Source organism: Gopherus evgoodei, chromosome 6 (assembly GCF_007399415.2).
Source record: "Gopherus evgoodei ecotype Sinaloan lineage chromosome 6, rGopEvg1_v1.p, whole genome shotgun sequence".
In the NCBI taxonomy this organism is placed as follows: domain Eukaryota; kingdom Metazoa; phylum Chordata; order Testudines; family Testudinidae; genus Gopherus; species Gopherus evgoodei.
The window spans coordinates 59,498,707-59,514,649 of record NC_044327.1 but is presented as its reverse complement, the minus strand read 5'-3'; the positions used below and the strand labels follow the sequence as shown (position 1 = coordinate 59,514,649).

Sequence of the window (15,943 nt, the reverse complement as noted above, 5' to 3'; positions counted from 1 at the left end):
CACCAGTTATGTGTTTGTGTTACTGAGGACAGAACCCATTAGCGTTCTGAACCATTACCCCTACCTCACAGTTTGGATAGAAGATTCTATGTAAGTGTAATTGTACCATTATAAATAAAGATTAAAATGAGCACTAGGTATTTTCAGGTGGTGACAACATTGGAATCACATTCACATTGTTGTGTAATTTGGTTGGTGAAGTCCAAGATTTGGAATGCTTGACAGTATTTCACTGTTTGAAAAGTTATTGTTGCTTCAGCTGCAGCCATATTCATCTCCCTAGGAAGACTGCCAGTTTCAAAGGAGAATGTGGGTGGTGCACATTTGAACTATGTTTTTAGTAGCAATGTGATCTTTTGTATCTGCGGACTCCTCATGAGAAATGGTAATTAAACTCCTACTCAAGGTACATTCAGTCTCAGTGACATGTGTTCCCTTTCTCAGGAAATGACAGATAATCCTTCAACATTAACTCCAGTGGAGAATAATTAAGTTCTTAACATATATTTAGATATGTCAAATGCACCTTTTGCAGTAGTATCTATGTACCATTCTGCATGATAAAGCACTGGGGTGTATATATATGTAAGCAGAGTCTGAATGAGCTCTCCCCTGACATCTAGTGGTGAGCTGTGGAAAAAGACTTCAGAAGCTGATCTCGTTTGCATGGACACACCCACCCTGCCTATGTGCTCAGTATGATGGGATTGCTTGCCCAAATGATCACTTGTGGCTGGTGTTGGATCCCCAGTGTCCTTGTTATTGGGGCAGGAGTAAAAAGGAGTTGTTATCCTTGTTGTGTGAACCGAGGGCAGCAGAACTGTATCTGGCATACCCCGATGGAGGGACTCACACTCAACTAAATGACACTTGCTAGGCAGGGGACATGGGTTCCAAAGACCAAGGATTTGAGAGAGGGTGGGGACAGGTATGTGTTTAAGGGTCTTAGACACCATTTGATCCTTCCTCTCTCCATAGTATAATAAAAGAGCTAATTTAGATTCAACTGAGTGTCTTGTTACATGCTGCAGAGCTGAAATCACTGGTACCTAGGTCTAAGCATTTAAATGAAAAGTAAACATGGGATATCTCGGTATTCATCTCTCTTTGAAATGTACTGTGAATAGTGGAGGAACAAGCAAATGGCCCTATGTTAATTCATATAACTACGTAATGGTGATGGACCTCCTTCAGTCATCCTAATTACCTTTTGTTCCTTCAGGAACTCCAGCTTGTCAAAAGACATACAACTGTATAAAAGATCCTTGGGTCCTGATTCTGTCATCTCAGATCTGCTTAGGCTTCACCAGGGGAAGTTTGAGTCACAAGACTGAGGTCTTAGTTATGCTGGTACACCCTGAATATGAGATTTGGACATTGGACTATAACCTATGAACTATTTCTGAAAGAATTCTTTACAACTACACCATCTCTGCTATGACTTTGCACCTCAATTAATCAAACTCAGATCTATGTGTATATTGATAGTTTAACCATTCTCTCTTTTGTTTTTTAATAAATTTTAGTTTAGTTAATAAGAATTGGCTGTAGAATGTATTTGGGTAAGATCTGAAACATTCATTAACCCGGGAGGTAATGTGTCTAATCCTTAGGGATTAGTAGAACCTTTTCTTTTATATGATGAAATAAGATTTACAGAAGTTTTCATCATATTTGACGTTGGTACCTGGATGGAAGCCTGAGGCTGGATCACTTTAATGGAACTGTGTTGTTTGGACTTCTGAGTAACCAGTAAGGTAATAAAGAAGCTGTTTTATGTTGGCTTGGTAAATCTAGGTATTGGAATATCCACCAGCTTTATGGAGATTGGCTGCCCCATTCTTTGCAATTCACCCTAATTGAGTTACCATAGCTGGCTCCCCTCTAGGACTCCAGTCACAGAGGCATAGTCAGTCAGTGGGTTTTGAAGAGATCTGCAGGGCCCTCAAGATAGAGTTAAGAAAAGCATCCAAGATTACCCAATATTTACAGGCAACTGTCCCGTGAAGAAGATTAGAGGGGTAAAAAGCTGTACTAGCAGCCCAGAGAAACCAGTGTTGATGAAGATGTGTGCCCAGGAGGTTCAAGTCGTGACACATGCACTGCTGACTGATTATGTAATTTAAGGGTATCCATCTACATGTCCTACCACACACTGACATCATACATGCTATAACTGTACAATAACTGGTAGGGGGGCAGGTATTCCAGCTGCAGCTCCTCCTGCATCCTACACATCCGACCTCACCTCATGTAGGTCAGTGATTACTGATTATGGAGTATTTGCAGAGTGGGGAGAGTTCTGTTCCTTCCTCTTTACCTGGTGTAGGTCAGTGATAGAGCACCAAGAGGGAAATCTGGAGCAACTTCCAGCTGCTGCACCCTGGCATCCCACTCCACTGAAGATGCTTATGGGGATTGCAAAGACTCCCTCCCATTGTTTTTTCCTGAACACACCTCCTGGTTCCTTTTTCTAACCAAGCATTGAAGCTGGCCAATCAGCTTCTGAGGGGCTCTGTGAATTTACATTTGTTGACACGTTGCTGGGCAACATGTGGGAGACAAAAGGGAGACTCCTATTACCGTAGCAACAGAAAATGCTAACCTTCCAAGCCCTGAAAGAGAGAAGGGACTGTGCTGTTGCCAGCTCCTTGCTCACTCCTGGATGCTCACAGCGGGGATCAGTATGTGGGGGATTAGGTGCTGAAATCACAAGGTAAGTCAGAAAAAATTACACATGCAGAGCAGGAAAAATGTGGTTTGTTTTGTGTTCTTCTAAATCTGCTGTTTAAGATGCGCAGTTTTCTCTTTTACAAAGATGAACCTGAACCATAACTCTGGATCAGAACACTCCTGGTCTTAGGAAAATTGGGATGTGGATCCAAACTTCAGCATGGCCCTTTAAACCAAAATACATTTTTAGAATAAATAGTCATTGATAGGTTTGTTTCATTACAAGGTTTGCACTTCATCCAGCCCCTTCTGATCTTTGGTTCAGATAATTCTGTTAATTTCTTTAAGGCACCAGGAGAGGAAAACCATTGAAGTTTCCATTTTACTGAACAAAGCAAACATGAACTTCCTGCTTATCACATTTGCAGTAAAGTGACATTAGAATCATAGAATCATAGGACTGGAAGGGACCTTGAGAGGTCAGCTACTCCACACCCCCCCACACTCATGGCAGGACTAAGTATTATCTAGACAGTCCCTGACAGATGTTTGTCCAACCTGCTCTTAAAAATCCACAGTGATAGAGATTCCACAGCCTCCCAGGGCAATTTATTCCAGTGTTTAATCACCCTGACAGTTAGGAAGTTTTTTCCTAATGTCCCACCTAAACATCGTTACTCCAATTTAAACCCATTGCTTCTTGTCCTATCCTCAGAGTTTAAGGAGAATAATTTTTTTCTCTCCTCCTTGTAACAGCCTTTTATGTACATTGTGATCCTTCATCTTGTTAGCCTTCACCAATCCTATTCAATTTATTCATAAATGATATGGAGAAAGGGGTAAACAGGGAGTTGGCAAAGTTTGCAAATGATACTAAACTGTTCAAGATAGTTAAGACCAAAGCAGACTGTGAAGAACTTCAAAAAGATCTCTCAAAACTAAGTGATTGGGCAACAAAATGGAAAATGAAATTTAATATGGATAAATGTAAAGTAATGCACATTGGAAAAAATAACGCCAAATATACATACAATATGATGGTGGCTAATTTAGCTACAATGAATCAGGAAAAAGATCCTGGCGTCATCGTGAATAGTTCTCTGAAGATGTCACCGCAGTGTGCAGAGATGGTCAAGAAAGCAAACAGGATGTTAGGAATCATTAAAAAAGAGATCGAGAATAAGAAGGAGAATATAGTATTGCCTTTATATAAATCGATGGTATGCCCACATCTTGAATGCTGCGTACAGATGTGATCTTCTCATCTCAAAAAAGATATACTGGCACTAGAAAAGGTTCAGAGAAGGGCAACTAAAATGATTAAGGGTTTGGAATGATTATGGGTTTGAAACGGGTCTCATATATCATTACCTTTTAGGTTCACTCCCTCTGGAGCACCTGGCATTGGTCACTGTCGGTAGACAGGATACTGGGCTAGATGAACGTTTGGTCTGACACGGTACAGCCGTTCTTATATTCTTATGTTCAGGGAAACTGTGTTGTGTAGCGAATTGAATGCAGGGCCAAGAGTTAGGAATACCTGAGTTATAATCCCATCTCTATTACTGTCTTGTTTTGTGGCTTTGGGTGAATCACTTAATCAGTCTGTGCCTCTATATCTCAAGTTCAGACTCAGTTGATAATACTTCCCTAACTCACAAAGATGTTATAAAAATTAATTCGTTAAGACATCATCCGAGCACATCAAGCCCAAAAAGCCCAGTGGGAAAGATTCCTGCAGATCTCCCAATTTGGTGAGTGGAGATGGGGGGAGGATTTGGGTGGGACCTCTCGCCCCAAATTGATGAATTGGTGATAATTAGGCATGCGGCTTACATACTGGGAAAGCAGTATATTTATTTTGTGGAGCTCACCTGTACAAGTCTCGTTGACAAAGTTTTAGATAGTGGGTGCAAGTGGACACTGAAAGTTAGAAACAGAAATATTACCTGATGTATAGGATAGCCACCACTGGCACGTAAATTATTGATTGCACCAGATCACATTGAGGATCCTCCAGTAGTTCTAATGATCAGCTGTATAGGTAAGGTGCTGATAAGTGGTTACCAGAAACCAATGTTTCCTATAAAATGCAAAAATGATGGCATATAGTAACAAAAACAAAAATACATATGCTCTTTGTTTAATTTTTTCTGAAGTACACTAAGTTTATGCAGATGTACGTAAAAAGAATCCCATCTAAGATTATACCTGATGGAATGGTTGCCCAAATTATTATTTAGCATAATTGGTTTTAATGCAAAATTACCAATTTTTTATTCCAATTGGAATTTTCATTAATCCGGTAACCTGGGACTTGACTGGAAAGAGGAAGGATTTTACTTCAAACCAGGTGAAACTATTGTTTATAGCACAGAGCTTGAATGTTTCTTCATTTAACCCATAATATCTGGGGGTATTTCATGCTGTTGCCCTGTATCTTTTTTCCATAGGCTCATGAAATGTAATGAAGCCCTTGTATCTGAAGAATTATAAAATAGGATACTAGATAGTGTAAACAAATAAATGAAAAACAACTTCAAACACAGGGAAAGAAAGAAAATGAGGAGAAAGCAAAGTCAAAAGTAGCAAATTGTGAAATCTCCAAAGCAGCATGGGAGCAATTAAGGACTCGATCCCATAAATCTAATCTATGGCATCCCACATTGGTCACTGCCACAGCCATTAAAATGTCGACTTCATAGCAAAGAGACTGCACTGTGCTTGGTGCAGTAGCCCAGTTTTTTAAAACAATAAAAAAACAAACTTTTAGGCTGCCATGTGTTAAAGACACATCACTAACTTATGAGGCAGGACCTCTAGTGAATGACTGATCTGCCACCTATGCAATGATCTTGCACTGTAATCCTGCCAGAGCTCATGTGGTGCCTGGCTGGCTTAGTATTTGGGCGCTGGCCTCCTAAGCACTGTTTACATACAGCAGGAGGACTCTTCCTTCTACAACATCAATGTCCCAGCAGGACATTAGGGAGTACTGTGTTGCTGGTTCAGATGAGATGTGAAACTGTGCTTTTAGCCATCTGTATTGATTAAGGATCACACAAAATTTTTAATAAAACATAAGGTGTTAAATTTGTCGTCCAAGCGGTATTACACTTCAGGTAATTACATCTGTCTCCCTGAGTTTCCCCTAAAACTTCAATTCAATATGTTGTTCATCTTCATTTTCTTCCCTAAATTGTTGTTTGATGTTTCTGTATACTGTTATCTTTGATTTTAAGAACAGGGATATCCCGTTTAGGAACATAGGCATTGGCATATTGGATCTGACCATCTAGTCCAGGCGTTCTCAACTTTTTTCTTTCTGAGTCTCCCCACAACATACTGTAAAAATTCCAGGGCCCAGAAGGAGGAGGAGCTCTAGGATTCAGCGGCAGGAGGCACACTGGGCCCCCAGCTTCCTCCCCCGGGATGCACTGGGGCTCTAGGCTCCCAGCTTCAGCCCTGCGGGGTGCTCTGGGTGTCACCATGTCTCAAAACTGAGAATACCAGATTCAGGACAAACTGCTGAGAAATAGGGATGACTCATCCCAAACGGGTAGTTATTCTATCATTAGATATACCAATTCCTGACTCTGCAACTGACCTCCTATATGACCTTGGGCAAATCACTTCACATCTCTGTGCTGCTGTTTCGCCTCCCACCCTTTGTCTATTTTGTCTGTTTAGATAATAATCTCTTCAAGGCACAGACTGTCTCTTATTATGTATTTGTATATTGCCCTGCACACTGGGGCCCTGATCTTGTCCTGGGCCTCTAACTGCTACTGTGATACGAATAATGAATTATAATAATAATGTTCATGCCTCATGTCATGTTGGAAACGTGATTGCAATTTCTATAAAACCCAAATGTGATGTCACAAATGAGATTATAAATTTTACTTTACCCTGTTTGAGACCTCATTCATTTTCATAGGTTAATGTGAAAATAAATATGCAGTCACAAGTGGGAAATGATGCCCTCAGAAATCAAGTAAAGGATAAGCAGTAGGAGCAGATGAACTCTTATATGATGATGAAGGGAAAAAGGCAATAGGCCAAATTCTACAGACCTTATTAGATGAAACTCTCATTAAATTCTGTATGAATTTTGACTGATTAAGGACTTAAGTGTGCAGAACTTCAAGTTAGTATTTATAAAACAGAATGTTTTTTGGAAGGTATGATTAATTTTACTTATTTTTCATTTTATGGTTGAATAAGCAGTAGTCTATCCTGGCACCAGGAGACCTTATGTCATGTGATCTTCCAAAAGCTACATATTGTTTTGTGGTTGTGAAATGTCCATGTGGCATTCCTGCTAAGTGAAAAGGTGAAGTATTGAGGATTACTAGCACTGGCCAATTTAATACCTTGGTCAGCATAGATGTGTTTTGTTGGCTAGAATTCATTTAAGAAATCCAAACTCAGAAAATGGCCTGCTAATAGGGTTTGAGGGGTTGTTTACATAAGCGAATCTAGAGAGATTCCAAGTCCGGCAGAGCCATGAAAGAAGTCCACAACCATCAGGATAATAGCCATGTGAGTGAGTTATACTCCTCCTGAACCTATTGGTGGAACCTTTTAAACTGAATGCTCGACCCACACATAACAGCTAAGAGAAAATAACATGTATTGGTTATGATGCCATTGTTACAACTTTTGATTAGGATTAGTTAAAAAGTTTGATATGCTACAGGTCCTATTCCCCATACAGAACAGGAAGGTGGGTGGTCAAACTTATGTTGATTACACACTTTTGATTCTGGGCTGTTATATATAAAGTGTCACTCTCAGCCTGAAGCTGAACTAGCCATTTTATTCCACTTGTTTTTAATTGAATCAGACAAGTCCATTATTTTTAGAATTGCTGCTCTCCGTGGGAACTGCAGGGGGTCTCAGGTATAGGCTAAAAGAGCTATATAAGGGTACGTCCAGATTACCCACTGGATTGGCGGGTAGCAATCGATCTATTGGGGATCGATATCGCGTCTCATCTAGACGTGATATATTGAACACGCTCCCATCGACTCCGGAATTCCACCAGGGTGAGCGGCGGAAGAGGAGTCGACGGGGGAGCCGTGGCCATCAATCCCGTGCCGTGAGGACGGGAGGTAAGTCGAAACAAGATACGTCGACTTCAGCTACGCTATTCCCGGAGCTGAAGTTGCGTATCTTACATCGACACCTGCCCCCCCGCCCCCCAGTGTAGACCAGGCCTAAGATAGCAAACCATAACTGGTTTCCAATGTTGTATCATTTAGAAAAGAAAAAAAGTTTTATTTTACCTTTTACACAGAAACATTAATTCCACAGCTTGAATGAATTCAATGTATTTTATGATTTAAGCTAGACAAAGGGGGTTTTGAAGTCTTCAAATACATTTTCAGTTCACACTGAATTTATATTTACTTTCCAACAAACAAATGTCAATTTGGCAGGAAGAAACGTAGACCAAATAGTGTAATCCCCATAAGGAAGAATAATTCTGTAAGTATTTCAACAGCAAGCTTGGAAATCCAATAATAGGTTATATTGTTAATAGGTTGTTTATAGCTTCTTTTGTTGTTTTATTCATTGTTAATAATAAAATAGCTTGAGCCAGACAACATTCTTCATGTGGGAATCAGTGTATTGCTTGACGTTACTTTCAAATCCTTTCAGGCAACATAATGATCAATCTGACCTAAATCAGTAAATAGAAGAGAAGATGATGAGTACAACCTCACTAGGTTCAGAAACTCTTTGAAACTTAGCTGAACTTTCTGACGGTCACTTCCCATGACCCTCCAACAACCCTTATTTCCTCCCTTCATGTGACCCATTAGTGTCTCCATTTCCTTCATCCCATTAAAAGGCCTTGGCTACCTTCCAACTTGTGTTCAATAGGCAGTCCTCCTAGGAATCCCTTTTCCATTATTTGAAAGGGCCATGTAGTTACAGCTGCCTTATTTACAGGCTTTGTCAGCCAATGAATTCAAATGAGTTCTGGAACCATGTGCTCCTATTGTGGAGCACACCCGGCCACACATTCAGTGACTAGAGTCATTTGTGGGGTGAAGAATTGAACCCCAGAGAAGTAAGAGCCAGAAAATTCAGACCCCTATGAAAGGTAAGGGGCTTGCAGACTCATTATATATACAACTTTTTTTCCTACACTAGATAGTTGGCAGGGAGTGGAGAAGTGGATGTTTTCCGCATTAAAGTGATGAGGCAAAAGTTCTTGCTCTAAAAAGGACCAGGCTTTCTGCAAACCCACTAAGCTTCTTGTTTATTGTTGATTACTATAGTATCTGGAACTAACTTGTTTATGATCTTTGTATGGCCATTAGTTGGTAATAATTTTTTTTCATTGGACATTTCAGTTTCACACTCTTGTGATGAATTGGTGTACGCTGGCTAGCAACCCTTTTGATACTGCAGACAAAAATATCACAGTGACGTATTTTAATGTGCATAGGGACATACAATACAAATATAGTCTCAAAAATTACAGGCTTTTACAGCCTTGTACTTTACAATGTCATTATATAAGCTGTAATGAGACATTAGAATTTTAGAGAAGATGATGTTAAACTCGGAACGTATATTTTCCCTAATGTGTTTGCCAGAGAGCTGCCTGCATATTTCAAAATAGTTGTTCACAGTCACTTGTTCTTACAAAAATTACAGATTTGCTTTGATGGCATTCACAACCCCTTGTATTCACTCTCCACAAACCCTTGCATGAGCCAAATTGACTTTGTCAGAATGAGAAAGTGTCATATCATCCCGGGAATACATAGCCACAATCCATACCAGTAGTGTTAGTGCAACTAACTTGACAGCTATTTGTGGGACTGGCAACAGAAAGAATAACATGCAACTCTGGTGACCACTCGTATTTTTATTACTTTTTATGTGTTTTACACTAGCCCCATGAGCCCTTAGTTAGTGATCGGTCCCTGACAGTCCCTGCACTAAAGTGCATACAATCTGTGCTAAATTTACCCATGTGCAGTGGGCCTGTGCAAGGCCTATGCTCTGCTTTAGCCACACTGGAAGACTTAAGTGATGAAAAAGCATTGTCTTCACCTTTCATTGGGGAGTGAATATCACTCCCAGTATGAATAGCAAATTGCAAAACCCAAATGCATGAAGCAATAGTCCTAGCAAATAGTCTGTGAGAAATCTCTGGCCTGGAATATGTCCCTGTAAAATATTAAGGGTGTGGTTAGGCCCAGAAAAGTGATCGTACTTTGGCTTTTGTTATTTTTGTGTTTCTGTTACTAGTTAATGGCAAGGATGACTAGACCCCTGCATTTGAGTTCTTATGTTGTGTCTTTAAGTACTCAATACCACTAAGTAAAAATTATCAAATAATTTTGAATAACTAACAAATTGGTAAAAGTCTAACTCTCTATGGATAATTTGCAAACAGAAAAGGGAGCTAAATTTGTCAAATAGTGTGTTGAGAATGGTATTAACATAGCTCACCTTGCATGTAATAGGACTCGCATGTAAAGTACATACATATATCAAGGGGACAATTTACAGAAACTATAAGAAAGGCAAAAATCCCAATGTTGAAACATGTTGGGAGCTGAATTATTGAAGATGAATAGCCACGTTCTTTGCTTCAGAATTTGCTCCCTCTTGTGAGTGGCCAGAGCCTGACTCTGGGGCCATTAGGAAGGAGAATGATCAGATAGTTGGAAGATCTAGATTTTATTCCTGGCACTGCCACAGACTTGCTATGTGAGCTTGTCAGTCAGTCAGTAATGTCAGTCACTTAACCGCTCTGTGCCTCAGTTTCTTCATCTGTTAAGTAGGGATAACAGTGCCTAGCCTACATGCTTGTTGTGAAGCTTAGTTCATTCATGTTTGTAAAAGGCTTTGAGATCTTCTAATGTCAAGTACTACAAAGGTACATAGGATTATGGTTGTTAAATATGTAGATGCAGCAGAAGATGCATTTATCTGAGATGGTATTTCACTGATTTTAACAGGTTTAGTGTTCAGAGCATACGACTAGTAGTTAGGAAGTACACAGTTCATTTTTTGTCTATTCCATTGACACTCTGAAGCTTTGGGCAAGTCACTTAACATCTCTTTATCAGTTTCCCTAGCTGTAAAATCGGGACAATAAAGCTTAGCTTTCAACCAATGAAGTTTAATTAATCAATGATTTAATGTTTTGAAATTGTGAAGCAACTTGAAATTTGATATAAATGCTAAGTAGCAATCTCATTAAAAGCTGCTGGGATGTTCATTGTGCTTGGTATTGGTCATGGCAGTGAATGGTCTCTTATGGCCAAGTGCTAACAATATATTTCATGATGGTTGCAATATAAGTGATTACATTATTAAATAGGAACACCCCACACCTATATTTGAATACTTAAATCAACACTTAAGCATGGAAAATGGGCAATTTCTTCAAAATCTAAATATCTTCTTAGAAAATGCCTGTTTTACACATTTCAATGTCTGTCTGAGTATCCTGCTGTGGGATCTGAATATTCTAGTAATGATTCTGATCATGTGAGTCATTTAGCATTTCATGTGCAGGGCTGAACCCTCTGAACTCCTAGTGAAGTAGGGCATATTGAGGATGCTTGGCAGTGCAGCTTATACAGAGTGCAGTTTTACTCTGAAACATGACTCTATAAAGAAAGCACCATGTATCTCTGTTTATTGTGCTTCTTTGTTTTTAATGCCTCCATTTCATGCATATTCCATTTTCTATGTTTACAAGTAAAACTTGCAAGTCAAGTCAAGCTGGGTTCTTTTTCCTGCATATGCATCACACCCAGTAATAAAGTTCATCTTCAACCAAATTGCTCAAGCACAGCTGAGAGCAGAATTTGGCCCTGCTATTAGAATGGGTATCATAACTATAAAGGGATGGGTAAAAACCCTCCTATATACAATACTATAAAATCCCTCCTGGCGAGAGTTCACCAAAATCCTTTTACCTGTGAAGGGTTAAGAAGCCCAGGTAACCTGGCTGACACCTGACCCAAAGGACCACTAAGGGGACAAGATACTTTCAAATCTTGGGGAGGGCAGAGAAGGATTTTGTTTGTGCTCTTGGTTTTGGTTGTGTTCACCCTTGGGACTAAGAGGGACCGGACATCAATCCATGTTCTCCAAATCTTTCTAAACAAGTCTCTCATATTTCAAACTTGTAAGTAACAGCCAGGCAAGGCGTGTTAGTTTATCTTTGTTTCCTCAATTTGTGAATGTGCCCTTTGCTAGAGGGATGTTTATACCTGTTTTGTTGTAACTTTGAAACTAAGGCTAGAGGGGGTTCCTCTGGGCTCTTTGAATCTGATTACCGTGTAAAGTTATTTTCCATCCTGATTTTACAGAGATGATTTTTACCTTTTCTTTTTAATAAAACCCTTCTTTTAAGAACCTGACTGATTTTTCCATTGTCCCAAGACTCAGGGGTTTGGGTCTTTGATCATTTTGTAACCAATTGGTTAGGATATTATCCTCAAGCCTTCCCAGGAAAGGGGGAGTAAGGGCTTGGAGGGATATTTTGGGGAAAGAAGAACCCCAAGTGGTCCTTTCCCTGGTTCTTGTTAAATTACTTGGTGGTGGCAGCGTACCAGGTTTTAACCTACGCTGATAGAAATAAGTTTAGGGGGCTTTCATGCGGGTCCCCACATCTGTACCCTAGAGTTCAGAGTGGGGAAGGAACCCTGACAACTGGGTTTGCAATTCCGCTGATGATATGGAACTCAGAGGAGAATCCAGCTCCTACTCCCACAACTGTGCTGTGCTAACAGGCGCAGACATTAATAAAGATTTATTTTTGTCATTAAGGTTCCATTTCCACAAAGTTTCACTGAAAATTTCACTTTCAGGAAACCAAGTTTGAAAATTGAGCTCAAGGAGTGTCATAAACTGAAAAACTACAGTTCCAGCAGGTATCTGTATTCTTTATTAGTAGCCAATCATTGTAAAAAATTAATCCAAAATGAACAAAATATATGGTTGTGATTATTTTTTATTTAGTTGTTCCCAGAAACCCTTGCTAAAATTACATCCTTGTATCTTGTATCAAAGGATGTACAGTTTGTTTTGTTGCTTTCTCCGAGGAAGTGTTATGATCCAAACTTCATTGCTAATATAATTTCCCAGTTGCATGGTGAATTTAAAATTCAATTCAAGAAATACATGAAGTTCAAAACTTCATATTAATAGTTTTATCGAGTCCGTCAGTTACATGTCTTGTATTCTTTTCTTTCATGCAGAATCACCTTTGTCAGCCAGAATGCTGTCTGGATTTTTGAATTTGTTACATCCGCAGCCATGAATTTGTTTTTCAGTCAACACTAAATCAGAAATACTTGGAAGGATGATGTCATGGAGATAAAAAGTAAGTTGCAGCAAGGCATTAGTTTATATGTTACATATGCAAAAATGATCAAAATACAAATCTTAGATCAGATGGAATGGTCAATATTTCCTGTATTTTCTTGAGATGAGGCACATAATATTTCTACCATGTTTGACTTCAAAGATGGAGTAGGTTTTTTACTGCAAAACTGGTTTTATGACACGTCAATTTTTTCAGTATTTTTAATGTTCCTTTTGGGTGCCAGAGGCCTGATTCTCTTCTTACTTACTGATTTTACATCAATATAACTCTACTGCCTACCACAGATTTACTTCAGGTTTAGACTAGCATAAGTGAGACGAGACTTTGACCTTGCACTCATATATAGTTTCAGACACTGGTTGTGTAAAGGTTTTGTTTATCAAACTTAAATGTCATTGATAGTATTGTTGTTCCTTTAGTAAAATTGGGAAAGCATGGTAATCTTTCATGACCAAACTGCCCAATGGGGTAAGTGGGTTGTGAAACAGGAGATTTCTGTTCTATTCTCACCTCACCTACTGTCTCTTGCTGTGTGGCCTAGACAAGAGTTAAACTCAGAACCGCTGTAAACAGTTAGGTCAGTGAAGTGCACCCACTTACACCACTTCTGAATTTAGTTCTCTAGGCCTCAGTTCTTCCTCTACAAAATAATACTTCTCTGGAGCACAAGAATGTTGTGAGTATTAACTAATATGTGTAAAGCACTTTGCGATTCTATAATTATAGGTGCTGTAGCTATGCAAAGTATTATTATTTTAAGAGGGGCATAAAGATGAAAACAAGGGAGGCAAAAACTTGTCCCTCTGAGGAAAATAAGTGAGGGGCAGATTGGAGTTCCTTGTGGAAGGAGCAAGGAAGGAAAATTCTATAAGGGGAATCCTGTGCAGTTACCTCCATGTTGTTTCTTTGTGGGAGGGAAGGCAGATTTCCTTAGGAAGCAAAGGCCTTCTGCAAAGAGCTTTTGTACCTCTACTTTGATTCAGGGGGCCCAATGGTCCCTTTCCATTATTGGCACCAGCTTCCAGCAGAGCCGTGCTTCAAGGAAAAGAAAAGCAATTTAGCAATGAGTTAGAGCTTTTTAAAATCACACAGGACAGAAGAGAGAGGACATGATATGTCTCCCTGGACTGCCCACCCATCCCACACTCATCCGTGGACCTACAGAATGCTATCTACAGGGTCATGGGTTGATGAAGGGTGGACACTACTGACGAAGGTCATGCACTAGCACTGGGAAATTTCATGAAGTATCATTTTGGTCAGAAATGAAAGTAACAAATTCTGGGTTATGTTTACAATTGTATGAAGCTCAGCAGTTTTGATTCACCTGGGTTCATACAAATCTTTTATCCGTATTTTGCTTCTCATGACTGTGCACCCTGCAAGTTTACAGTTTTGAGTTTCAGATTTATATAATAAAATAATTTAGCAGATGACATTGTGGGTCAACCATCTTAGATGGCCTTGCTTATTTGTATGGGACTTGAAAGTATAGCATCATGGTAAGGTAAATGGAGTCTACTTTACCCCTGGTTGCCAACCTTTAACAAGAAATGGTGTTTATTAATTTCTTCTTATATAATTTGTTTCAGGATAAAACAAAGCAAAAAGGCAAAAGAAAAAAAACTGCAACAAAAAACCCCCACAAACCCCTGCCACTGAAACATCACAATCTGATTGCTGCTAATATGCCTCAACTTGATGCAGCTCCCCTGTACTCTGGTAGCTTCTAACCTGTGAAGCAAAGTCAACAAAAATGAGCATCACATTGAAAAAAGGCAATCTCAAGTAAAGTAGAGAGAACATTCCTGGAACATTGTATTCTTCATGGAAACAACTGTAAAGAAAAAGAGTTTGAGCCAGCATAATAAAACTCTGCCAAGTGCTGGAAAGGCCCCTGCTAATATCTCTACCATTCTGCCTTCAAAACAGATTGCAACATCCAGTGTGTCAGATCTTCCCACAGTTTTGCCAGAAATAGTGAGTTTAGATTCTGTAGTAAAAGCAAGCCCTGGGAAAAGAAGACCAGGCACTGTAATAATATCAAAACAGTCAAACACTGCAAGCATGTCTCAGAGTCAGTTGAATCGACCAGTCATTCCATCAAAGAGACCTGGCTTTAGGGTGTGCTATATCTGTGGCAGAGAATTTGGGTCACAATCTCTTGCCATACATGAACCAAAATGCTTGGAGAAGTGGCATATTGAAAATGACAAATTACCAAAGCATCTCAGAAGAGCAGAGCCTGCTAAACCTCAGTCCCTTACTGGTGGCACCTATGACATTAAGGCTGCAAATGAGACAGCTTATCAGAGTGCTCAAGCTCAGCTCTTACCCTGTGAAAACTGTGGTCGCACTTTTCTTCCTGATCGTCTCCCTGTGCACCAAAGGAGTTGCAGACCAAAGGATGGTGGCCTGGGACCTTCAAGCTCTAACCCCCCAAAATCTGTGAAAGGCCCTAGCTCTGGCCTTGTATCTGCAGCACATACTGATCAATCTAGTAAAGTTCAACAAACACATGGAGGTGCACCAGCCATACCAGATAAGGTAAATTATTATGCATACGACCTATGAAAGAGACATGATTGTTTTGCTGTAGATACCCCAGAGACTAGAGATGAGTGAACTTTAATCAGATCTTAAATTTCAAGGCCTACTTCTTTCAAAGGCATCTTTTTGCTCCATGCAAATTCTTCCCAGCTGAGCAAGGGTGGAGTAAGGGGGGGAATAATGTGTTCAGAAGGGAAGATATAAAATATTCTAATCCTATTTATCCCTGTTTCTTTGATCTTTCTTGTTGAAAGGAGATATTTGGATTCTCATTTTCCATGTTCTAGTGGGAGAGATATATCCCCAGAAGAGGCCATTATGCTCTATAGGTTATTAAGAGATTAT

The 15,943-nt window shown here is 39.6% G+C and overlaps 1 protein-coding gene across 5 annotated transcripts in view; it reads left to right on the top strand.

The window, feature by feature from the left end:
- Positions 1-2,620: 2,620 nt before the first annotated feature.
- Positions 2,621-15,943, top strand: part of LOC115653875 (zinc finger protein 474-like) — a 57,594-nt gene continuing 44,271 nt past the window's right edge. For 4 of the 5 annotated variants that reach the window (XR_004001027.1, XR_004001026.1, XM_030567604.1 and 1 more), the window contains exons 1-4: positions 2,621-2,716; positions 12,531-12,593; positions 12,921-13,045; positions 14,641-15,595. Coding sequence is in view for 3 of the 5 variants with exons in the window: in XM_030567604.1 (XP_030423464.1) it covers positions 14,876-15,595 (720 nt within the window). In the remaining 2 variants the exon portion in view is untranslated. The remainder of the gene's footprint in view (positions 2,717-12,530; positions 12,594-12,920; positions 13,046-14,640; positions 15,596-15,943) is intronic. The other variant, XM_030567603.1, reaches the window with a different exon arrangement.